Source organism: Orcinus orca, chromosome 1 (assembly GCF_937001465.1).
Source record: "Orcinus orca chromosome 1, mOrcOrc1.1, whole genome shotgun sequence".
Lineage (NCBI taxonomy): Eukaryota > Metazoa > Chordata > Mammalia > Artiodactyla > Delphinidae > Orcinus > Orcinus orca.
Genome location: NC_064559.1, coordinates 27,684,448 through 27,711,079, shown reverse-complemented (window position 1 = coordinate 27,711,079; position 26,632 = coordinate 27,684,448). Strand labels below are relative to the sequence as shown.

Here is a 26,632-nt window from a genome sequence, read left to right as displayed (position 1 = left end):
TGTGCCACCAGGAAAGCCCCCAAGTTACTGTTGGGTAGCTTTCCTTTTTACATAGTCAGTTGTGATTTATAGTAGAATGATTTGTTGTGATTTATAGGTAGTTTTAGTAGAATGATTTGCTTCAGCTGGTTTCCGGAAGTTATTTTTTTTAATCTTTCCTTTTTTCCCTTGGCAGTGCTACCATATATTGAAACATAGATTTTTGGATTTTTTCATATATGTTGTCATAGTTCTTGTTTGACTTCTCATGTAAATTAACAATTTTTAAAGCTTTCTTTCCTTCTTTTTAAGAAAGAAACCCATTAATGCATTTATGGCTGCCTTGCTTTATATTTACTTTGGATTTTGTCAAGCTGCTGTTCTGGTAGGGAAAAATAATTGATTTCATAAATATCAAAATTGGAAATAACTGGATTTGGGCAATTTCAATAGCAAAGAATTTCAGTAAAGAATTTATTACTGATATAGTACTGCTGTTAAAAATAAAATTACACCTCTCTCAAAATGAGAAAGTCATAATTTGGGGGGTATATAAATATATAAAAATGTAAAAAATGAGGAAACTATATTAATGCTAGTCTCCACACTAGTTGTAAGTAATATGCCTAATAAACTCATGATTTGAAAAAGTTGGTGAACTTACGAAAAGTTAATTTGAAACCACTGATGATTTAAGAATTGTAAAACTACAGGAATTATCTAGAGGAGAAAGTTAATAAGAGCTGGCTTTCTAACTGCATTAAGTTTTTTGAAAACACTGATTTGTAGTAATTAGTTGATGACCAATGACCGTGGAATTCTCAATTCTGGATATCTCAAAGTTAGTTGAAATTAGGGGCAAGTCCCTCTGTCCATTGAAAATTAAGGAAATGAGCTCTGTTACAGAATAAGATAAAGTTTATGGCTGTTATGAAATGAGAGGGAGAAATCATTTGAAGCAGGGGTCAGCCCACTTTTTTGGTAAAGGGCTGGATAGTAAATATTTAAGTTTTTGTGGGCCAGACAGTCTCCGTCTCAACCACTCAACTTTCTGTGGTAACATGAAAGCAGCCATAGAAGGGTATAAATAAATGAATGTGACCACATTCCAAGAAAATGTTATGTACCAAAACTGGCAAGAGACTGTATTTGGCTTTCAGGCTATAGTTTGCCACCTCTTGATCTAAAGTGATCAGCAGGCTACCCAGACAGGACTTCACAGAGCAGCTGTTCCAAGAACTGGGTGCTATGCTCCCAAGTCCACTCCTGAGATTTACAGGTCCAGAAACTCAATTTTATATCTGTGCACTAATAGTTATAAGTATTCTGAGGAGTTCTTCAATAACCACTGGAAGTAGAATCACCAGAGTGTCAGCTTACTATTAACCTTCTAGAGAATGAGATATTAATGTGTGCTGGACAAGGTGTCCTTTTCTCTTATCAAGGAAGTAGAGTTGCTAAATTTATTCATCAGAAGGAGAATTGCTAAATGTAGTTATAGAATAAAATTAGGTAATAATTGTATGGAATCATTTACTGAGGAAATGGTGAAGGATGCCGAGCCATCTTTCCTGTTCTAACAGTGCACCTCTCTGGTGATGAGAATAATTGTGTTCCCCAGATTCCTTTTCTCTAGTGCAGGTACCCTTACTGCATTGTCTGTACTGTTAGATTCTTGTTTTTTGGAATCCCCTTGCCGGACTCCCTACAGACTTCTCTTCCATTGTTCCTTCTTTAGAAGAGGTACAAATAACTGATTGGTTTTAGTTTTGGCCAGGTCAGTACCCTTAAGTGCTTCAAATGAATAGATATGATCAGCGCCTAGCCCAGGACTTGTAAATAGTAGGTGCTTAATAAATATTTATTCAAGGAATGAATTTCTCATGTTTTCCTACAACTACCCTCTAAACTCATGTATGTTTTCAAACCACACAATTAGAGAAATTCATTGGAAAATGGATATAAGATTTTTTTCTACAAATGTCTTATTCTCATCTCTTACGTGCTTTGCTTGTGTAATCCTCAGAGTAGTAATTATGTCTATTCAGCAGTAGTCTTGTTGAGATGTAATACATTCAGTTAAAATGGGTATAAAGCTGATAAATTTAGGGCTTGATTTTAGACTTGGCAGAATTTTTAAGCTGTTTTTTATTGAAGTATAACACGTACACAAATGAATTTTTATAAATGAGTGCTTCTATGTAACCACCATTCAGATCAGGATGTAGGACATTCAGAACTCCAGAAGCACCCTCCCTGGCCCCTCCCAATCAGTAACCTCCTTGCAAAATAATCATTATTTTGACTTATGTCACCATTAATTAGTCTGTCTGTTTGAACTTCATATAAATGGAATCATACAGTATGCACTCTTTTGTCTGGTTTCTTTCAGTCATATGTCTATGAGATTCATCCATGGAAGTAGTTTGTTTCTTCATTTTCATATGAATATATCAAAATTTATTTATCCGTTTTACTTTGATAGACACTTGGTTTGTGTTTACTTGGGTCTATTATAAATAAAGCTGCTCTAAATATTCTTGTCTATGATTTTTCATACACACTGCATTCATTTCTCTTGTGTACATGCCTAGCCCTGGGATTGCTGGCTTATAGGATATGTATATGTTTTACTTTAGTAGACACTACTAACCAGTTTCCCAAGGTAATTGTGACAATTTACCTCCTACCAGTAGTGTATGGTGTATGAGAATTCCAGTTGCTCCACATTTTCACCAATACTTGATAGTGTCTCTTTTTTTAGCCATTCTGTTGGATGTGTAGCACTGTCTCAAAGTGGATTTAATTTGCATATCTGTGATGAGTAATGATATTGAGCACCTTTCCATACACTTATTGGTCATTGGATATTCACTTTTATGGAACACATGGTTCATTCTTCTGCTGATTTTCTTAAATTGGATTGTCCATCTTTTTCAAATTGATTTATGGGAATTCTTTCTATATTCTGGGTATGAGTTCATTGTTGGATATCTAAATTACAGGTGTCTTCTAGTCTGTGGCTGGCTTTTCCACTCTAGTAATGATATCTTTCAATGACTGAAGGTCCCAAATTTTAAAGAAGTCTTGTATCAAGTTTCTTCTTTCTAGTTAGGTTTATTGTATCCCCTTTAAGAAACTTTTGCCTACCCTAGGGTCATTAATATTTTTTCTTTTACCTTCTGACGATTTATTTTAACTTACATATTTAGATTATGAACTTTATCTTATTTTTGTGTTTATTATTAGGTAAGGTCAAAGTTCTTTGTTTTTTTGACATGTGGTTATCTAGTGGCCCTAGCACCGTTTATTGGAAAGACCATCCTTGCCTCAGAGCATTTCAATGGCCTATTTGTTTTAAGTTAAGTGATCATATATGTGTGGTTTGTTTCTGGACTCTCTTCTGTTCATTGGACTATTTGTATATTCTTTCACCATTACTATACCATATAAAGTACTGTGGCTTTCGATATCTTGTAGTGTAAATACTCCAACTTTGTTCTTTTTCATTGTCTTTCTTTTCTTTTTCCTCTATGTTTTCATATGAATTTAGAAACAGCTTATAAATTTCCAAACACAAATACCTTCTAGCTACTTTTGGATTTTCTAAGCATACAAACTGGCCATCTGTGAATAATCACAGTTTATTTGTCCCTTTTTAAGTCCTTGCATCTCTCTCTCTCTCTCTCTCTGCCTTATTGCTTTGGTTCATATCATCAGTGGTATATTGATAGTGGAAATCCTTGTCTCCAGGGAAAACTTTCAATATTTCATTACTGAGTATGGTTTTTATAGATTTTTGTAGATACTGTTTTTTCAGATAAAGAAATTATCATCTGTTCCTAGTTTAGTTAGAGTATTTGTCATGAATAGGTGTTGAATTTTATCAGATTTTTCCCTGCTTTTATTGAGGTGATTATATATTTGTTCTTTATTATTGTGATAAAATACATTGATTTTTGTTTGGGGTTTGTTTTTTTGTTTTTTTTTTGTTTTTTTTTGGTCTATGGTCATGAGACATACTGTCTATTTTTTCCTTGTTATGTCCCTAACAGGTTTTATTATGACTATGCTGGCATCAAAAAATAATTTGGGAAATAATACATCTTTTTTCAGTTAACTGGAGGAGTTTATATAATATTGGCATTATTTCCTCATTACTATTTGGAAGAATTCACTGATAAATTCCACTGAACTTGTTTTCTTTGGAGGAAGGTTTCAATTAAAGATTCCTTAATAGTTTCAGAGCTGTCAGATTTTCAATTCTTGTTTCATTTTTAAGGAATTTTATTTAATCTAAAATATAAAATCTATTGGCAAAATTCAGAGTATTATTTATCTTTTAATGATTATAGGATCTTTAGTGATAACCTTATTTTATACCTATTGGTAATTTGTTTTTTCTTTTTAGAAATTTGTTGGTTTTATTAATCTTTCAAAAAACTACTAGATTTTGTTGATTTTTTTTTCTCTTTTATATTTGTTGTATATTTCTTTTCTGCTTTTCTCTTTTTTATTCTTTCTATTTTATTTGGGTTTAATTTCTGTCTTTCCCTATCTTCTTTATATAGATGCCTAACTTAATTAAATTTGGGATTTCTTATTTTTTATTATACATATTTTAAAGTTCTAAACACTTTAAATACTGCTTTAGTTACAGTTCACAACTCATTTTATATTTTATGTTTTCATTAGAATTCAGTTAAAAATAGTTTTTAATGTCTTCTGATTTATTCTCTCATTTGTGCTTTATTTTAAATTGTACTGTATTGCCCAATTCCTAAATATTTGGAGATTTCTAAGTATTTTTATGTTACTAATGTCTAGCTTAATTCCACTTTTGTCAGAGAATGTATTTTATTCAAATATTCTGCATTCTAATATGATATTTTTGTCTACTTATTCTATAAGTTACTGAGAGCTATATGTTAAAATCTCTAACCTAACTGTTGATTATAAATTATCTATTTTTCATTTTGAGTTCTTCAGTTTTTTGCCTTATATATTTTGAGGCTGTGTTATTAGCTATGTACAGATGGTTATATCTTACTGTTGATGGTCCTTTTTATGCTGGGATAAAGGACCAGCTCTCTTTTGGATATTTATGTGGTATTTTTTTCTTTTTACTTTCAGTCCTTATATGGGCCTGTATTTAAGATGTGTGTCTTTGGAGTATTATTTTATTATGATAACCTCTTTTAATCAGGATGTTTAGTTCATTTAAATGTCACATGATTTCTCATTTATTTGGGTTCAAATCTGTCATCATGCTATTTGTCCCGTCTGTTTCTTGATGCTTTCTTTTTCTTGTCTTCATTTCCTTGTAATTATGAAGTATTTTTATTACCCATTTTCCCTCAGTTTACTTGTTAATTGTATGTTCTTTCAGTATTCTTTCAGTAGTCACCTTGAAGATCACAACATGTGTTCTTCTTAAATTATTACAGTCTATCTTAAATTAGTTCTTGATCCCTTTTCTAGACAATTCAAAGACCTTACGACACCTCATCTCTCTCAGCCTTTACGTGTTATATGTATTTTAATTTTACGTATACTTTAAACCATGTAAAACATTATTATTTTGTTTGTTTGCTTTAAATAACTCATTTATTTTTAACCATATTTACCCTTTACTCTCCACTCCTTCCTTCATGACCATTTTCCTTCTTCATGTAGGATTCCCTTTTGTGCATATCTGCTGGCACCAAATTCTCTTAGGCTTTGATTGTCTGAAAATGTTATTTTACTTTATGGAGACTATTTGGCTGACTATAGAATTTACATTAGCAGTTATTTTTCTTTCAATATTTTAAATTTGTCATTTTTTTCCTCTTTGACCTTCTCTAGTGTTTGTTGAAAAATATACTGGCAGTCTTATTGTTGCTCATTTAAAAGAAATCTCTCTTTAATTCACTGCTTTTTAAGATTTTTCTGTCTTTGATTTTCAGTAGTTTTATTATAGTGTGCCCAGATGTGTTTTGGGGTTGTTTTTTTTTTCTTTCTTTTTGTATTTTGTAAGATGTGTAGAACTTATTGCATCTATGACTTGACTTTCATTTAGGAAGATTCTCAGTCAATTTTTCTTTCAAATACTGTTCTTGACCTATACTCTTATTTTCTTTCTGAGACTCCAATTATATGTATGTTAGACTGATCACTTTGTCTTATGTACCCCTCTCTTGCAAATGGCTTACAATACAAGTTTATGATGTAACAAATCTGTAGGTGAGAAGTGTGACCCAAGCTAAAACCTCGGTGTTGGTAGGGCTCCATTTCTTTCTGGAGGCTCTAGAGGGGAATCTGTTTCCTGCTCATGTGGGTTATTGGTAGAATCGATTCTTTGAGTTGCAGGACCAGGGCCCAGGTTCTAGTTTTTTAACTGGTTGTAAGCTGAGAGCTTTCTCAGCTTCTAGAGGCTGCCACATTCCGTGGGTCCTAGCCTCCTTCTTCCGTTTTCAGAACCAGCAGTTCGGGATTGAGTTCTCTTGTCACAGCTCTCTGACCTTTTCATCTTCAGTTATCACTGCTTTTAAAGACCCACGTGATTAGATTGGGCCTACCTGGTTAATCTCCCCACTTCAGGGTCTTTAACCTTAATCATATCTGCAGAGACCCTTTCACCATGTAAGGTAACAAAATCATAACTTTCAGGGATTAGCCAACCACCCTGGCTACTGTAGGAATTTATGTTTCATGGGAAAAAAACAAAAACCAAAAACTGCTGTGTGAGAACCTGACTCAGGAAGAATTGAAAACTGGCCAAGCTTCCTTATTCTTTTTTTTTTTTTTGCGGTACGCGGGCCTCTCACTGTTGTGGCCTCTCCTGTTGCGGAGCACAGGCTCCGGACGCGCAGGCTCAGCGGCCATGGCTCACGGGCCCAGCTGCTCCGCAGCATGTGGGATCTTCCCGGACCGGGGCACGAACCCGTGTCCCCTGCATCGGCAGGTGGACTCTCAACCACTGCGCCACCAGGGAAGCCCAAGCTTCCTTATTCTTGATCCTCATCAACTCTCCTTATTCTAACATCAGGCTAGACATTGGTGTTACTACTTCTCATTCTGATCCAAAGAACCAGGTTAATCGAGTTGCTGTTTTAGCTTTTATCCTTCTTGGGTGGGAGGAAATCAAATGCTCTAGTTTACAACTCTTTTAGAGGCTATAGTGGGAATAATAGCAAGCAAGCAATAATGACAACAGCCTAGGTTTATCAAGTACTTACCACATGCCAGTGTAATGCTAAGCACTATTATTTCATTTTCTCATTCAGTCCTTTCACCAAGTCTGTGAGGTAGGTACTGTTATTATTCCATATAACAGGTGAGGAAACTGCTTAGAAGTTGGGGAGGTTGCTCCAGGTTTGCCTGGTAAATGGTGTAGCTAGAATTCAAACTAAGATCTTTTGGATGTTTGAGCTCATTCTCTTTACCAGTTACTATACTGTCTCCACTTTGTGATAGCATGCATTACTGCTTTTATTAAGTTCGTGTAAGAATTCCCATGGAAAATTTGCTACTTAATTAAAATCATTGTCTTACCAAGTGACTGCGTTTTACAGTTAATTTCATTTGTGTTCATACAGGTGAAAAACCATACAAGTGTCAAATTTGCAATCAATCTTTTAGAATTAAGAAAACTTTAACAAAACACTTGGTCATTCATTCTGATGCCCGGCCTTTCAACTGTCAGCACTGTAATGCAACATTTAAGCGGAAAGACAAGCTGAAATACCACATTGACCACGTTCATGGCATAAAGTCACCTGACGATCCTCTCGGTGCTTCTGAGGAGAAGCTTGTATCCTTGCCAGTAGAGTACTCATCCGATGATAAAATCTTTCAAACAGAAACAAAACAATATATGGACCAGCCCAAAGTTTACCCGTCAGAAGCCAAGACTATGTTGCAGAGTGTGTCTGCTGAAGTGTGTGTCCCTGTAACGCTGGTTCCAGTCCAGATGCCTGACACTCAGAGTGACCTGGTGCGTCACACCACTACTCTCCCTCCACCTTCTCACGAGATCTTGTCGCCACAGCAGCCATCCACTGATTACCCACGAGCAGCTGACTTAGCTTTCCTGGAGAAATACACTCTTACTCCTCAGCCTGCAAATATAGTTCATCCAGTCCGACCTGAACAAATGCTAGATCCTAGAGAACAGTCTTATCTTGGAACGTTATTGGGCCTTGATAATGCCACTGCTGTACAAAATATTTCTAATCGTGAGCATCATTCATGAGTAAATAAGCATTCCACAGACTTTTTCTGTGGTTACGTGTTAATGGTAGCCTAGAGCTGACAGCTTTTAACTTAGTGGGGCTGCTATTTTTTCATTTTCTCTAGTTTCTCAAGTCCTCAGAACCATTTCAAATCAAGAAAAATATGTATCTCTGTTTACTGAACATATGAATATTTGGACATATTTTGAGGTATAATATTTGAAATGGACATTTTTATGATTTTTTTAAAGGCTAATGCTAATTTTTAATGGTTTCTTTAACTTTTCAAAACTATTAGCTGTTAACATTATGAGGGTATTTGTTTTTAGTCATCAATGGAAATTTTTATTCTTCTTTAGTCTCATTCCTCATTTCTCCCTTCCCCATCTTCCAAACAAGTGTTAAGGATGATGTAGCTTTTGAGAAAGAATACAAGAGTATATAGAACTGATAATTGCAACTGTTCCTTATCCTAACTTAAGTGTCATGATTATTTCTTCCAGATTTTTAAAAACTGAAATCAGGAATTTGAATTTATAAGAAAGTCTTGGATAGTTGGGTGTTCTTTTTTCATCCGGCCATAATTTCAGTTTATGACTGTCCTTTGGTCTTTTGACAAACTCAAAGCCAGAAAGCTAACTAATGCAGGATTAGCTCATTAAAGGAAATGTAGAATTGAAATAATTACCCAGATGGTTGGTTTTTGCCTGTGCTTCAATTATTGTGAATAAGAAATGCAAATACAGGTCTAGGCATTAAATTACACAAGTTGAAAATGTGTTAAAAGCAAAATATGACAGTTTTAACTAGATATTTTTCAAGGTAAGTTCACCTTATGTATTTTGCCATTTATTTCAGAAACAATAATATATCACAACATATATCTTCATCTTACTATGGGAAGGGCAGTTATAACTAATTAGTGAAAATTTAACAAGCTACTTTTGGTCTCATTTACCTTTGCTAACTGAAACTCTGGGAAATAGAACCTACAGATTTCATATATGATTGTTAGAAAAGGTGCCAAACAAACATAAAATTTGTGTCTAATTGAACTTAATGTTTTTTAATTAAAGGGAACCATTATTTGTATACAGATTTACATGTAATCTAGATCTTTATTTTTGCTTTACAATAAGCCTAATGTCTGTAATTATCCTTGATTTTTATTTTTGTATGAGACAAAAGTTGAGGACTTGGTAAAAGTAAATAGCAGTTGGAGCAAAGCCTCACTGATTAAAATTAAATGAGGAAAAAGTCAGAATTGTAAAATAACCTTTAAAGATGTGCACTTTCCATATTTTCAAGTCAGTTTAAACTTAAACTAGGATGTTTCCTAGTAGAGCTGCTTAAAGGGTTAGAGAATAGGCAGGGTTGATTTATTATTAGCATGTCATTTGTATGTAAACTACTGGAAAATAGCAATTTTAAGAGTTTTCTACTTCAGTTTTGTTTACACTCCTAATTGCTTTAAGCACTTTTTTTGTGTAAAGTCTGGCCCAGCCCTTGTGAAAAAAATCACAAATAAAATAATGAAGTTTTAGTGAATAAAATTTAACCACTTAATAATGTGGAAACTTGTTTCCTGAAGCACTTAAGAAATGAAGGTACTTTACAGGAATACTCACCACACTAATGGAAATAAAACAAAAGAAAAAAAAAGTTGAGAATTAGGGCAGTTAACCAAAGTAGCTCATATAAGTAATAAAACCAACCTGAGTTTTGCCTCATTTATTAAAGTTTGGTTATAATTATCCTAGGACCGATAGATACTAGTTATGTATTAATTCTTTATAAAGCATTCTTACTTTCGTGTGGAAATGTTATGTCTGGAGTACTTACATGATAGAACTTGACTATATGAGGTACTATTATTCTGTCTTTCAAAATGACTTTAAAAAATACATATCTTTATGATTTTTATCATAAAGACCTGCAAGACTTAACTAAAAAACTTAGTATGATGAAAAGAAATCATATCTAAAAGTGTACCCTGCCTTGCATATAAACCAATGTAGAAAAGTTTGGACTTACAGAAAGGCAAATGGTATATATGTATATGTGTGTGGTATATTATATGTTTGGTAGCAGAAAAAGAGGGTGTTGCGGTGTTGCATTTTCAACATTCAAAAGAATACCTTGCTTTTTGAAGGTATTGACTTTAGGGTTCTTTTAATAATAATCTCCTAATGCTTTAAATATATGATTTGATTGTAGGAATTGGTTTACAGTATAGAACTTTTCTGGAATACATCTCTTATATAAAGTGAAACATAATTATATTTAGTTATTATTGTAGATAACAAACTTGAATAGTAGTTTACTGTTTTATACAATGCTTTCACAGTTATCTCATTTAAACCTCATAACCAGCTCTGAAATAGAAATGACATACTGTATTCCCATGTTAGAGATAAAGAATCTGAGGTTAAGGCTACATCATTAATAAGTGGCAGAGCTACTAATAGGGAAAGAAATGGAGCATTAATGAATGCTTACAAGGTGCCGGGCACTGCGTTTTCTCATGTAATCTTGAAAACAGTCTGGGAGGTAGGTAGTATAATTCTTATGAAGAAATAACCTCAGCGGGTGAACAGACAAACAAATCTGCCTCTAATTTCCAAATTAGAATATACGAAATTTTACAATTGTGAAAACCTCATGGATTTGAGCAAACTGAATGTATATAAGTTTTTGAAGTTGGCACAAAAAAATATGAAATGAGGCCTGCTCTTTTCAGTTAACCTTTTGTCACATTGTGATTTGGAGCATTTTGAACAAATGCTCCATTAACTCTAAAACCCATTAATTCTGTAAATTTTATACTTAAAATTTTGAATCTTGCAACTAAGTTTAGCCTCATGCAGAATTTTTTATTTTATGAGCATAATTTATTGTTTTAAATTAATTTTGTTGTTGATAGCAGTTAGCACTTATTATGTAAATTGAATAATTTATCAAATGTAGGAATTTGTTAACCTAATCCATTTTTACTTAAATGCACCAAAGATTTTTAGTAGGTATTAAAATAGTTTAAAAGAATTTAAATTCTTTGTTGTTTGAATAAATATGTGTCCAAAGAAGCACAGTTGAAGTCCTAGGATTATGGATTTTTTTAAAAAATCGTTTGAATACTAAGATTAAATGTTTGTGTTTATATGTATAAAAATGAGAACAGAAGAAAATACTCTGGGAATAGTCATACTGACAAACCAGTTACAAATAAAAATACTCAGTTTTCCTCAGTTTAATTAATTGAATGTTATCTTTTAAGTGGACACTATTAAATGCTAAAAATAAGCTTACTTTTTACACTACACTATTAATTAATTTTGCCTTAGAATTTTTTTTAAGACAAGCTGAAGATTTTTTTGTAAGAAACCCCACCTATTTTTTGCAGCCTAAAATGCTATTTAAGATTAGGGTTTGTTCTTCATGCCAGCAAGATTTCACCAACGACTGTGAAGGCAGTGATCTTTGCATACTTTTAAGTAAGTAACTTAGTCATCTGTTGAAGAGGAGTAGCAAAAATAGGGTTTTAAACTGGTGCTTTATTAAGTGACTTTCTTTAAAGTGATGGTAGATCATGAAGTAGGTACATAAATAATTTTCTGTCAACCTTAAAATTGTCAAAACATCTTTGAGGAGTGACTATAAGCTATTAGTTAAGGGCTAACAAGTATTTAAATGTCATTCATTGCTTTTCACTCTATAATTGCAAACGAATTAAAAACACCATTAACTGGTGTGTGTGTGTAAGTTTGTTTGCGTTCTCTTCCTAGCAGATCACTCTGCTGTATCAGAGTGGTGGAAAGTGAGACGGGGAGCATCAGCTCTTTGACAGTGTCCTTTTATATATGCCCAGTCTTCTCTGGATTGAATGCTTTGTGCCTTTTCAGTGCGCTATACTTGCTTGGAGTTGACTCTGCTGGCTAGATTGTTTTGGTTAAAAAATGATTGTGGTTTTGTTGTTGTTATGGGTTTTATGTGTGTGTTGCCTGCTGGTCAGGCAACAGTTGTTTTTAGGTTGCTTTATGTTTTTGTAGGAAAATTGGCACCAAGTACTAGTGTGATTTTTTTTTTTTTTTTTAATCTCTACTACTGTGGCCTTTCTAGTTACTGTGAAGCCACTCCTGGACCTGTCTCTAGATGCTCATTAGAGGAATCTGACAAATAAAGTAAAAAGAGCAGTGTGTCTGCCTCTCCTCCTCCCATCCCCCACCTTTTCTTGTTAATAATCAGTTACCAAACCACCCAGCTCTACACTGAACCGCTTCTTTTTTCAGTTTGCCTAAAACTGAGCCAGAGGTGATGGTTTGAGATGGGTCTCATAAAAAGCAGCAAGATCCCAACCAACAAACAAATTGAGTTGATGAACTCAGGAAAAATTGGGACTTTTAAAGTCATGTTGGATTATTCTAAGATTCAGTGCCAAATTTAAAATGACTCGAAATGTATTTTTTAATAAGAAACAAAAGTAGCATTTCTAAAACTTTTAATAGTGTTACGGTAAATGTTACTATTAGATTGAATAATGGATAATGTGAGAATAATTTTTTGATAATTTCTAGGAACCATAGACAATTCTTTTTAGGTCCCCCCCTTTCTTTTGCACATTCCTCTCAGTAAAGTCTGTAGTGGTTTAGGAAGGGGGGATCGTTCCCTTATTTCCTCTAAAATTATTTCTACTTCAAGGTACTTTTTTCCTGCAATAGTTGCATGTTTTCTGCGCTTCCTCTTTGGAAGTGGCCTTAATAAGGTAGAAGTTACAGCATTAGGTCATGTGGAGGATGAGGGAAAGGTCTGGTAGAGAGAGCGTCTGTACTGTGTTTACTCTTCACTTTTCAACTTGCTGTGCATTGATCTTGAGTCTGTGTTGAAAAATCCCCAATTTAAATTTAGCCTCTGTAGCCATTTATATAGAGAGAAAATAAGAATTATATTCAGAGACTAGAGGTTATACAAAGATGTATATACGTCTTTTGTTCTGCTTTTTTCCAAATTCTTAGGTAAAGAAGTAATTTCGGTGCTTGCATTACTGCTGGCGATTTTAAAACATTTCTTGAAAGAAGAGCATGCACACTTCTCATTGTTATTTCGCCTCGTTGCTTGGTATTCCTGCTTTGTAATTACAAAATTTTTATTCCTTGTAACAATCGGACTTTTCTTATCCCTGTGGACAAAACTGTATTACAACCGATGCGTGCGGCTGCCAAAACATGAGCACAGAGGTGGGCACTTGGCTGCTCCGTGTTGTGTAGGAAGTGTTCTGATTACGGAATTTATGATGTACACTAAAGTGGAAATGCCTATGAACCTAGTTTTCAGTCTCCAATCCTAAGTTTTCTTTTTAATCATAAGAACTCTTTTAAAAAACGATTGCAAAGAAAAATCTAAAATATCAAGATTCATTATTTTGTCAACTGTGTGTAAAGTATCTTGTGAGTTTTATAGATATTTTGACTGTCTCGTGTATCCTGAGTACCAATGTCTTTATAGAAAAATTCAGTTCTCTGTGAAGACTAGGAAGTGTATTGTATATTGAACTAGTTCTTTGTGTTGTTTTGATATTTAAAATAAAGTTCTTTGGTCCTAATAAAGCATATCTAGGTTTTATTGAACACATTTTCATAGCATGACAATGCAGTGCTCTGCCTGCCTCCTGAAAAATTGAATAAAAAGACCATGAACACATAGAAAACCAGTGTCTTGGGGCACAGTTATTAAAATTTTCTTTATTTTTCATAAGCTAGATATCATTTTGAAATATTTTATATGTTAAATGTATAAATCATTATTTAATGGTTTTTAAGTGGCTAATTAATATAAGTTTAAATATTAATAGTGGACTATTATGCTTGAAGTAGTCATGTGCTGTTTTTCCCCAAGGAGTCTGAAGTGTAGAAAATCACATGAATGGGCTGTTGCCTGCGACAGTGAGAGGGGTCACTCTCGCCACTACCCCTCATTCCCAGAACTGTACACTCTGGCCACAGGAGGGACCACTGCTGGTCTAAGGCAAGAGCTGAGTGACAGGACACACCCGACCTGGCCAGCTGTCATCTGCATCTGGCACCATAACTGAGCCTCCACAGGCAGCTGGTAGAAGACTAGTGAATTCCAAGCCTTCCCACTGGAGGCGGTGTTGTGTGGGACACCTAATTCTCTATTGCTGTGTAACACATTAGACCAAATGTAGTGGCTTGAAACAACAGACATTATCTCACAGGTCCTGTGGGTCAGGAATCGACTGGCTGAGCTAGGTGGCTCTGGCTCAGGGCCAGAGGTTGAAGTCAAACTTCATGGGACCTGCAGTCTCTAGAGGCCATCCTGGAGCAGACTTCACCTCCAAGCCCACTTCTGGCCATAGTTCCTCCCAACACAGCCTCTCTCTACAGGGCTGCCTGGTGATAGATACACAGCTGGCTGCCCCCAGCTGAAAAAATGAAAGAGAACACAGGCAGGATTTAAGTTGCAGTCTTTTATAACCTAATCTAGGAAGTGATAGCACATCACATCTGCCACTGTGAGTCCCTAAGTCCACACCACTCAAGGGACACAAATTAAGATTCCCCTCTTGAAGGGAGAAGTGACCAAGAATTTTTAGACACATTTTGAAAACCTCCACAGATTCATTGGTTCTAGAGAAAGCATTCTGTACGTCTGTGCATGGATAGTGGGGGCAGGTACAGCAATCTATACTCAGAAAATGCATCTACTCCAGAGAGGAAAATACCACCTCTTCTGTGGTAGAAAGTGTTTAATGTAACCGACATGCCACAGGTAACTGGTTGGTCCCTGGGGAGTGCAGTCACACTGGGGGTTCTGCTTGGCCTCTGTTCACAGGTCAGGCTCTCAGCGGTGGCACATCCAATCAGCCTTGGAAGGACGGAGACTGTTTAAGCTCTTTCATAGCCCCCATATCTGCGGCTATGGCCATTGTATACATGGGTTCACCAAGGAGGAATGGGGTCTCTGAGGAAAGAGGTTCTAACACCTAAGCAGGACACGTTGTCTTGTTTGCCTGATTTTTGAGCTCTTCCTTTACCTTGGATATTCTCTGATGGCATTTACTAGGGACACAAATTTCTTAACTTCCTGTCCCTATTTTTCTTTTAAATTAATTAATTTATTTTTGGCTGCGTTGGGTCTTTGTTGTGGTGCACGGGCTTCTTACTGCGGTGGCTTCTCTTGTTGCATAGCACGGGCTCTAGGCGTGCAGGCTTCAGTAGTTGTGACACATGGGCTCAGTAGTTGTGGCTCACGGGCTCCAGAGCACAGGCTCAGCAGTTGTGGCGCATGGATTTAGTTGCTCCGCAGCATGTGGGATCTTCCCCGACTAGGGCTCAAACCCATGTCCCCTGCATTGGCAGGCGGATTCCTAACCATTGTGCCACCAGGGAAGTCCCCCTGTCCCTATTTTGAGATGTCCTTTTACAAACCTCTCCTCCCCAGACTTAACTTGTCACCAAGTTTTCATTTTGCTTTTTCCAAACCCTTGACCCGCTGCCAAACCTGTTGACTGTGCCCTTGAGTCAGCAGAGAGCAGAGACGTGTCTTCTCCCCTTTGTAGTGGACTAGATGTACCATCCAAACTTCTGCTCCCTGAGTGTTCTCATCTACCCTGAGGGGAGGCTATAGCGCAGCTCTGCTCACATCTGGCCTACCATACACATCCGTCCATAAACCAGGCTTTGTCTTCCTTTATGAGATGGTCAAGGAGATCCCCGATTTCCCCGAGGTACAGCCTGAGAGAGACAGTGTAGGAGGAGGAGATATTACAGGACCCGTGTCGTCTGTGCAGCTTGTGAACTTGGGGCCTGCTCAGCCCTGGGCTGGTGTTCACCACTTTGACTTGATAATGGAATGTTGCTTGTCACATCCAGTTGTTTGGTTCCTTGGATTAGATCCCAGGTCAGCAAACTTCTTTGTAAAGGGCCAGATACTAAGTAGTACAGGCTTTGCAGGCAATATGATTTCTCCTGGAACTATTCGACTCCACCTTTGTAGTGTGAAAGCGGCCATAGATAACATGTAAAGGAATGGGTGTCTCTGTGTTCCAGTAAAGCTTCAGCGGGGTAAGTCTCAGACCCTCCCAGCTCCTGACAGCTGTTTCTTGCTCATCAGATTTAATTAGCAAATGTCATCAATATAAAGGACCGGTGGAGGGGCTGCCTCTGCTGGTGAGGGAGGTTTGTGGGAATAGGGAGAAATACAAGCTCTCAGCCTTTAAAATTTTGCCCAAATACCGTACTCCTTCCCAGGGTCCCCCTCCCTCCCCTTAGCTAGGAGGGCTGGTAGGGTCGAGCATTTCATCAGTGCTGCCACATTTACCAGCAGCCTCGGGATTAGTCCTCGGCCATGTGTTCCCTGAGACCACAGGAAGTGAGGGGCTTCTTCAGGCCTTCCGTCCACACATTCTTGTTCTCAAGATATGTTCTTAGTGGTACCCTTGGATGTTCAACAGAGTTTCATTTTCTTTTTCCCTATGTGTGCTCTCCAGGGTGGTCAGGTGAAACCAGGTGACACTCTAAGCTTTATAATCATTTATAAAGTGTTGGCATAGCCACTGTGTGCCCCGGCCACCTGATCTTTGAATAAATTGCCCTTCGTATGCACTTCATCTCATGCTGCCGCCACAGATAGATGATTTGAGGACTCAGGATGCTACCGCATCCCGTGGATTATCGTGATGTTTCTCGCTAGCAGGAGTTTATCCCTGTGCTCCTCAGATAGGAGCAACTCAATTCAGAATTCGATCTTAAGAGGCAATTTCCTAAGGCCACTATTGCATCAGCCAGGGACACTAAGGAAATAGTTGGCCCTCTCCAATTTAGTGGAATTCAAGGAAGTTTAATAAAGGGACCATTTGCAAAGATGTGACAGGGATGCAGGGAAACAAGCAATAGTGCCATATCCTGGGACTAGTAACACCATGGTATCCCCACACCCAGATCCCCAGAGACCCATGAGGAGAGGGCACCTCTCCAGCTACTTGTGATTTTAATGTTGAGATGGAGCCAGCCCAAGGGGGGCAGGAATGAGGGAAGTACCCTTACCTCTCTCTTTGAGTAAAAGAGAAGCTACAGAGTAAAAAAACTATGGATGTAGCAAATACAGAACACAGGCCAGCATCCCACAGCAAAGAGCAGGCTGGAAAAGGGTGGAGGATGGAAGTGGAGGGCAAATAAAAAATAATCCATACAGTTCATTCTGGATTTTCTAAAATTGTGCGTCAACAGCTTTGCTTTATGAAGAGAAGCTGTGAGGGGAGAGCATAGATAAACAAGATGTGTTACTATCCTGTTAAAAAGGGTTGAAACAAACATTTCAGTGACTTAAGCTTAAGGGCTTATATGCGTAATGTTAATTTGATGAACAATATTCACAGTATGAAATAATAAATATAAAGTAAGTGTATATGAAGGTTATTGTCGTTCACATTAACATTTTGCTAAAAAATTATGGAGTAGTGGTCTCATTGTGCATCAATCCTAAATTAGGATTTTAAGAAACCTCCATGAACACTTTTGATTCAGTATCGTTAAGATAACCGGGTTCAACATCAGGTCAAAATGGGTGTCAGTGAATATAATTTCAGATCCCACCTTCCTCATTTTGGTTTTCCACCCAGGGAGCTTTCTTTTGATATATTTCATGCACGCGTACACACATCTACAATTTATTTTTTAAAGTCTCCTCCTGATATATTTCATGCACGCGTACACACATCCACACCTTATTTTTTAAAGCCTTCTCCTGTCTTTAGAGGCAGTAGGTGCAGGGGTGAGAGCAAGACCAGCCGAGCTGCCTGTGTCCGTCTCTTGGCTTTGCCACTTCCTGGCTGGCTGGACGCCGGCCTCGCTCATCTGTGAAGCACGAATCATGGCACCTCCCTCACAGGGTTGAAGTGAAGGTTGAGATAAATATGTGCAGGGCTTAAAACAATGCCTGGCAAAGAGTAACATGTAAGCGATAACCATTATTATCAGATGTCTACAATTAAAATGAAAACCGGAAGTTATTTGTCAACGGCAATGCCAGTCAAGACCATCGCTTATGAATTTCTGGGAATCTCAGGTTTTGTTTGTTTACCTAGTTTTGCTCCCAGTATCACTGAGCCCCTGCTGGGGTCAGGCACTGACATCAGCACGTTCACACTAACTATACATTTAATATTCCTCATTTTCTCCCATTTGGGCCCAGGAAGCCTCTGCGGGGAGCTCAGGGTTGTGACCCTGGGCGGGTATACTGGGGGAGGGAAATCACTGTCCCAGCAAGGCAATGACTGCTGCATTTACGGTGGAAGTGCTGTGACTCTCTTTCTTTCAAGCAGCCTGTTCACAAAACCGAAAGGCGAATTCCGAGTCTGAGCCCCGGGCCTCAGGGGCCACAGAGACCTCGAAGCCATTGTCGCCTCCGCGCGCAGAGGCAGGCGCTGCCGTCATCACGTTTAAATAAGGCGCCCTCTTCTCATTGGCCGGGACTGCTGCCCGATGATTGGCCCCGCGGGGAGGTGGGCGGGTCCGGGCGCCCCCATTGGTGGCGGCGGGAAGTTTAAACAGAGCAAAGAACCTGCGCTGTTTGCTCCTGTTTCCAGTTTGCGAGTCTGTGTGTCCGGCTTATTTACCGGGTCCCGGCGATCGCACGAGAAAGGGGGCGAATTCGCTCCAATTCTCCCAGCTTCCCGAGAGGACACGGTGGGCGTTCCCGCACGGCGGCTCGGAGCAGCCCGTTGGGCCCAGAGGCCGCCATGGCGACCAGGCGTCGGGGGCGCGACCGCTGGGAACGGAGCCCCCCGGAACCGAGGCCGCGGGGCTCCCGGGCCGAGGAGGAGGCGGCCTCCCCGCCGGTCCTGTCCCTCAGCCACTTCTGCAGGTCGCCCTTCCTCTGCTTCGGGGACGTGCGCCTGGGAGCCTCGCGGACGCTGCCCCTGGCCCTGGACAACCCCAACGAGGAGGCGACAGCCGTGAGGCTGTCCCGTGGCCCGGCCGCCGAGTGCGGCTTCACCGTCTGGCCGAGCGCCTTCGTGCTGCAGGTAGGAGGGGAGTGGGCCCTCCGCGGTCTCCCCGCCGCGCTCCGGGAGGGGCCTCGGAACGAGCAGCAGCGGACCTGAGGGCTGGAGATAAAGCAAGGTCCTTCCCTCTAACGCTGGGTGAGCCCTGGTCCCCGGGGCAGAGGAGCCTGGTCAGCGGGGACTTGGGCGGTGACAGCGCGTCCACGCGCCTGCGCGGAGCATCCTTAGAAGCCCTTTCCTAGTTTTCTGTTGCAGAGAAGCGTTTTTCATAGACTTCAGGCCTCGAGAAGACTTGCGGTTCCAGAGTAATGGATGGCACTTTTAAAATCAATATTCTTATCTTTCATCTGTCTCTCCATCCATCCATCCATCCATCCATCTGTCTGTATTTAAAACTGCCAGGAGTACTTTGGTTAGAGCAGGGTTTTTTAATTGCTTTCCATCAGTCATCTTAAATATCCACTTCAGTTTCCATAGGGAAACTGATTCCACAGGGTCAGGGTAACTACTATTCCGGTGAGCTTTGTTTTGGCCAAACGTCTATAGCAACAAAACCAAAAATACTTCCTCAGTGTTGTTTTCAACCAGTATGAACACCTTATTATTTTAATCTTATTTTTGTTGTTTGCTGTAGTGTAGTTTTAACGGTGATTCAAATTTAATTTTATGTTGTTTCAAGAACTTCGTGGGTAGCTTTTCTTCATTGCATTGGCCAGAGTAATGCTCCCATTCCTGTCACCAAAATCTAGAGAATTTACTTTCTTATTTTGATTTCTGTGGTCTTTCCATTGATTAGAATCCCTGAAAGGGTGAAAAGAAAACAAAAATTAGCTGAGGGAGTCTCACTCCTTATGTAAATAACCGCTTCCTAAGGCAGTGAGAAGAGGCTTTAATCTGAGGTCTGTTGACTTGTGCTAAGCAGTGGTTCAGCTACACTTAAGAACCTGCCCCTTCTCTCTAGTTTATAAATGTTTGCTTTTCTTTTCGTGAAAAGATATATACATTTTTCTATCTACATAATGCTTCTACTTGTTCTTTTTTGTTTTGTGGAACTAAAGTTTTTGGGTTTTTTTTTTTAGAATTATACTTTTTATACTGTAAAAGTTAACTGTTCTTATATTTTAAACCATCTGTTTTATGATGTTTTATGGTTTCTGCTTTAAAACAAAACTTGTCTTTTATTAGCTGTTGATTTCCCTCAGCTTCAGGTCTGAGTGTGCTGATTCCACTTAACCCACCAAGCCACTAAGATAATACATACAAACATAATGTTCACCGTTTACAAATTCTTTTAAACTCTGTTGCCTTATTTAATCCTTACATCAAACTCATGGAGTCCTTATCCACATTTGTAGATAAGGCAACACTGTCAAAGTGTTTGTGTCCAGTGGATCAGGGTAGGCAGCTCAGTTCACTCTTCTGAGTCTTCCGTGTCTATTTTCTCATCCATCGGTTGGAAGTAATGCCAACTGCAGCTGTGCATGGTGCTCAAATGAGAGAAAGCTTCAAGCAAAAGTCTGGACTCTGTGTCCTGAATAAATGTTCTCTTCCTGATTTTTAATGAGGAAATATGCTCAGAGGGTGGAAATATTTATGCATGGTTTTATTCATAGCAATTGACAGAGCTGGGATTCCCATCCAGGTCTTATAATTTTAAATCCCATGCGCTTTCCCTTATATTGATTTATAGACGTGAGACATGGTTCCTTCCTAAAGACATGTTAGGAGGTTGAGGGAAAAATTCTAAGAACAAGAAGCTACATCAAACAACTGTCAAGGAGGTTGTTTTGAGGAGACCGGTGGTTCTCACATTTAAGAATGCATCAGAATCACCTGGAGGGCTGGTTAAAATACTTTTGGGTCCCCACCTTCAGAGTTTCTGATTCCATATGTGTAGAATAGGACTAGAACTTGCATTTCTAAGAAGTTCCCAGGTGATGCCTCTGCTACTGGTCCAGGGACCACATTTTGGAAAGCACTGTAGTAGAAAATAAATATTAGAACATCCCTTAACTACAACACACCCCACACCTTCAGTGAATTAGCATGTCACGGTATGACTAAGCAGCATTTCTCTGAGATGCCTCAACCACGTGCATCAGATTTGTCTGGATTGCTTGTTAAATGAGGGAGATTTCTACTCACCACTCCACACTCACTGATGTGAATTTCTGGGGGTAAATACAGAAAACTCGACGTACGCAGATGGCATCTAACGAACCACTAGGTAAAGTGTTATACTTGCCAAATAGTGACAGAAATTCACAATTAGTATAAAAATAGGTCTACAGTACAATGTATCTAGGCCTAATAAGGAGTGAGGACCAGAAGACTGTCATTTGGGATATTTTTGTAGAGCAGATTTACTGGGGCCAATCCAAGGAAAACTTTTTTAAATGATCTTTTGTGTTTCTTTTAATCTCCTAGTCATTCTTTTTAAAACTTCAATAATACTGGTGTGTTAGAATCTGCATAGGACTGCTCTAATGTAGGGAATTTGTCATTTGGGTCTGAGTCTTCATAATGACATTCAGTTAAAATCACCAGCCATCCTACTGAATGGGATTAAGCTACGTGGTGTTTCCATCCTGACTGCACGTTACCTCAGTGGTGAGCTTTGAAAAAACCACCGGTACCAGGACCCCACTACAGCATCACTCCTGGGGAGGACATAGAGGAGGGTCGGGGCATTTTTACTTTTTACAAACCCCTCAAATGATCTCTGTAACCAGGGTTATGAACAACTCAACTGGATGGTTTAACAGACTCATTGGTGCCAGTTCTGGAAATAGGAGCTTTTGCTCTGCAAACGAGTAGAGGCTAACATGAGGCAGCTCGCACTTCTTCAAGAAAATAAGCCACCCGTCTGTTGTGCAATGAGTTTGATGCTAATTTGATGTGACTGGGAGACTTGGATGAACTGACTGGCAGGGCAGCCCCAAACCTGACTCTTCCCTTCTCCTTCACAGCCAGGCTTCTCAGACAGTTATGGTCATTGCACTTATGGCCACAAGGGGGCGGGCCAGATCCATTTAATAACAAGGCAGCTTCAGTTGTCACTGGCTGCAACTACCATTTTCTGATTTGTCACTAATAAAAAGTTTGTAAACAAAGACCACAGAATCTTAGGACCAGATGGAATTATGAGAGATCATCTTGTTTATTGATTGACAACATTTTTTTAATCTTCTCCCAAAGGAGGGAGATGCAGTCCACTTTTTTTATTGTAATTCTGACTTTCTGCTGTCTTTCAGAATCTAGATAAAATAGTAAGATTCTTATCTCAGACACATAGCAATGCTTCTGTTCAAAAAATTAACAGTGATGCATATCCAAGAATGCCATTACTGAAGGTAATAGAGGCATATTTAAAAGAAAGTAGTGTAACAGATCTGTTCCTTCATTTGTTTGAGTTACTGAAGAAATTTTTTTAAAGGGTGGAGTTGGGGGGCAGGGGAGACCAAATAAAGATTTACAAAAGGGAAAAAGTAAAATGATTTATGTTTTATTTCTGTTTTTAGACCTCTGAGGGTATTTGTCTCCATAAAAGGTGAAGTTTTGTAGCTAGACTATCACTGCAGTCCAAAAAGCATGTATCAGTTATAAATCCCTTGACATACTTTTCAGAACTGAGTCGCTCTCACTGTCTCAGTCTATGGATTGTTACAGATTAACGAAGGGCTTCCTCATGGGAAGGTGGATGGAGAGGGGGCATGGAAAAGGAAAAGGGGATGAGCGCTCTGAGCATCTTCTTCCCAATGTGCTCTCCTCCTGAGTTAGCTGATTAACCTTTCAGTTAAGGATAAAAAGACTAGCACTTCATTTTGGTATGCCTTAAAGAAAATAGGCAAACAAACAAAACAAAACAAAGCCTCTGCAGCCACAAAATGTACACCTAAGTAATGCTGTTTATAATGTTCAAATCTGTTAAAGAGATTACGTATATACCATAGTCCTCTGCTTCTCTCTCCAACCTCATGTATCGCAGATCATTTGCCTTCCCGCTAACATGAAGCCACACTGGTCCTCTGTTTGTTTCTAGGGATACACTAAGCAGTTTCTTGTTTCAGGGCTGTGTACATGCTGGCACGTTCTGCTGAATTGCTCATATACTTTGTCTTAGCTTAAAAATTAGTAGTATACTCTCTGATCACCCAGTTAGAGATTATAGGTCCCTTCACTCTGGCTCTCTCAAACCTTTTTTTTGTTTTATTGATAACAGTATTGGGGACTTGTATTTTTGTATTTATCTTTTCACTTAGATTTTGTAATTTCTTTTATTGAGAAGAATATAGTGTCCCTGAGGCCAGAGACCATGTCTGCTTTTCATTCATTCAATAATTTTGTCAGTTAAATATTTAATGTATGCCTATCCTGTGTCAGGCACTATGTATGCCATTAGGCACTCAATAACTATTTGTTAAATAACAGTAACTCTTTAGAAGGGACACCCCCTTTTAAAATTTTCTATATATAAATTGAGAAGCAAGTAGTAAGAGTTCACACTCTTGAATTTATCCTAAACAGATAATTTCATTTGAATCTCAATAAGAACAAAATTTGATAGATATGCCCATTAAGTCAGTTGTACAGGCAGACCTTGGAGATATTGTGGGTTCAGTTTCAGACCACTGCAATAGAGTGAAAATCACAGTAAAGCGAGTCACAAGAATGTTTTGGTTTCCCAGTGCATATAAAAGTTATGTTTACACTATACTGTAATTATTAAGTGTACAATAGCATCATGTCTAAAAAGACAATATACATATCTTAAGTTAAAAAGACTACTACTAAAAGATACGAACAATCTGAGCCTTCAGTAAACTGTAATCTTTTTGCTCATTGGAGGGTTTGCCTCGATGTTGATGCTGCTGACTGATCAGGGTGGTGGCTGCTGAAGGGTGGAGTTGCCGTGGCAATTTCTTCAAACAAGACAACAGTGAAGTTTGCTGCATTGATTGACTCTTCCTTTCATGAACAATTTCTCTGTAGCCTGCGGTGCTGTTTGATAGCATTTTAACCACAGTAGAACGTCTTTCAAAATTAAAGTCAATCCTCTCAAACCCTGCCTTTTTTTATCAACTAAGTTTATGTAATATTCTAAATCCTTTGTTGTCATTTCGGTAATCTTCACAGCATCTTCACCAGGAGTAGATTCCATCTCAAGAAACCATTCTCTTTGTTCATCCATAAGAAGCAACTTCTCATCCATTCAAGTTTTATCATGAAATTGCAGCAATTCAGTCACATCTGCAAGCACCACTTTTAAATCTGTTGTCCGAGTCCAAGCTCGTACTACTCACCACACAACGGGACAATAAATCTAGAGACAAGTCGTTAGGGCAAGGAATAGTGACTTTATTTGGAAAGCCAGCTGACCAAGAAGATGGCGGACTGGTGTTCCAAAGAACCATCTTACCTGAGTTAGAATTCAGGCTTCTTTTATATTAAAAGGGGAGGGTCTCTTGTTAGTTGTTGCAAACTTCTTGGTGTCAGAATCCTTTGCTCTCGCAGCTGTCCCTGTAGGTCAGGTCATGATGTTCCTATAAACCTCCAACAAGACAAATGTTATTCTCTGTTCTGCAGCTTTTGAATCTCTATATGAATGGAAAAGTGTTATGCCTTTAAAGGTCAGAGCCTTGAGAATGGGCTATCCTGTATATTTCAGGCTATAGGCAACATTCTTAACTTGTAGCAAAAGCAATAGAGTACAGAGTTTAAAGTAAAAGAAACAGATCTAATATGGAGTCAGATTTGTTTTTCCCTATTACAATTCTAGTTCTCTTGCTATTTCTACCATATCTTCAGTTACTTCCAGGAAGTAACTGAAACCCTCAAAGTCATTCATGAGGACTAGAATCAACTTCTTCCAGACTCCTGTTAATGTTGATATTTTGACCTCTTCCCATGAATCATGAATGTTCTTAATGGCATCCAGAATGCTGAATCCCTTTCAGAAGGTTTTCAATTTACTTTTCCCAGATCCATCCGAGGAATCACTATCTATGGCAACTATAGCCTTATGAAATGTATTTCTTAATAAGATTTGAAAGTCAAAATTACTCCTTGATCTATGGGCTGCAGAATAGATGTTGTTCTAGCAGGCATGAAAATAACATTAATCTCACTGCTACATCAGAGCTCTTGGGTGACCAGGTGCATTGTCAGTGAGCAATAATATTTTGAAAGGAATTTAGTCTTTTTTTCTGAGCAGTATGTCTCAACAGTGGGCTTGAAATATTGGTAAACCATGTTGTAAAGACATGTGCCATCATCCAGATTTAGTTGTTCCATTTACAGAACACAGGCAGAGTAGATTCAGCATAATTCTTAAGGGCCGTAGGACTTTCAGAATAGTAAGCGAGCATTAACTTCAACTTGAAGTCACCAGTTGCATTAGTCCCTAAGGAGAGAGTCAGCCTGTCATTTGAAGCTTTGAAGCCAGGCATTGACTTTTCCTCTCCAGCTATGAAAGTCCTAGATTGCATCTTCATCCTGTAGAAGGCTGTTTCCTCTACACTGAAAACCTCTTGTTTAGTGCAATCACCTTCATTAATTATCTTAGGAGATCTCCTGGATAACTTGCTGCAGCTTCTACATCAGCACTTAGTGCTTCACCTTGCACTTTTAATGTTGTGAAGATGACTTCTTTCCTTAAACCTCATGAACCAAGCTCTGCCAGCTTCAAACTCGTCTACAGTTTCTTTAATTCTCTCAGCCTTCATAGAATTGCAGAGAGTTAGGATCTTAACTCTGGATGAGGCTTTGGCTTAAGCGAATGTTGTGGCTGGTTTGGTCTTCTATCCGGACCGTTAATACTTTCTCCATGTCAGCAATAAGGCTGTTTTGCTTTCTTATCATTCTTGTGTTCACTGGAGTAGCACTTTTAATTTCCTTTGTTAACCAAGAATTCCAAGAACTGATTGAAATAAAGAGGTGTTTATTTGGGTTTGTTAGGACTCCAGCCCAGGAGACACAGATCCAAAAAGTACTTGAATTGTGTTCCATCAGACTACAAAATGAGGAAAGCTTATTAAGGCAAAAAACAGGAAGGTGACGTAAGTTGTTCATCAAGGATTAGGATTGGAGCTGGCAAGAAGTAAGGGTGCTTGTTAAGCCAGGATTTTTTGGGGTCCAAAAGGGTTGCAGAGTTACAAGGGGAGGCCTTGAGACCATAATGTTACAGCTGGCAGTTCTAGCAGATACTGTTTTGAGAACGGCTGGTAGTAGTGATTTCAGAGAGACAGAAGTGAGCCGTGGCTTGAAGCGAGATCTTAGTTCCCTGCCCAGGAATTGAACCTGGGTCACCTGGATGAAAACCAGGAATCCTAGCTGCCAGACCACCAGGGCCCAGAGACTAGAAGCAGAGTGGCCCTGGCTCTTACCCCCGTTTGAAAGCGAGAATGTTTCAAGGAGGCAA

At 38.6% G+C, this 26,632-nt stretch overlaps 2 protein-coding genes across 4 annotated transcripts in view; both read left to right on the top strand.

The window, feature by feature from the left end:
* Positions 1-13,795, top strand: part of ZBTB41 (zinc finger and BTB domain containing 41) — a 51,036-nt gene extending 37,241 nt beyond the window's left edge. For all 3 annotated transcript variants that reach the window (XM_049708098.1, XM_033415460.2, XM_033415461.2), the window contains one exon: positions 7,560-13,795. In XM_049708098.1, the coding sequence (XP_049564055.1) occupies positions 7,560-8,215 (656 nt within the window). In that variant the 3' untranslated portion in view covers positions 8,216-13,795. The remainder of the gene's footprint in view (positions 1-7,559) is intronic.
* A 4,509-nt stretch (positions 13,796-18,304) lies between these two features.
* The window catches only part of LOC101270759 (assembly factor for spindle microtubules), a 67,815-nt gene continuing 59,487 nt past the window's right edge, over positions 18,305-26,632 (top strand). The window contains exon 1 of the mRNA XM_012538805.3: positions 18,305-19,233. Coding sequence (XP_012394259.1) covers positions 18,949-19,233 — 285 coding nt within the window. The 5' untranslated portion in view covers positions 18,305-18,948. The remainder of the gene's footprint in view (positions 19,234-26,632) is intronic.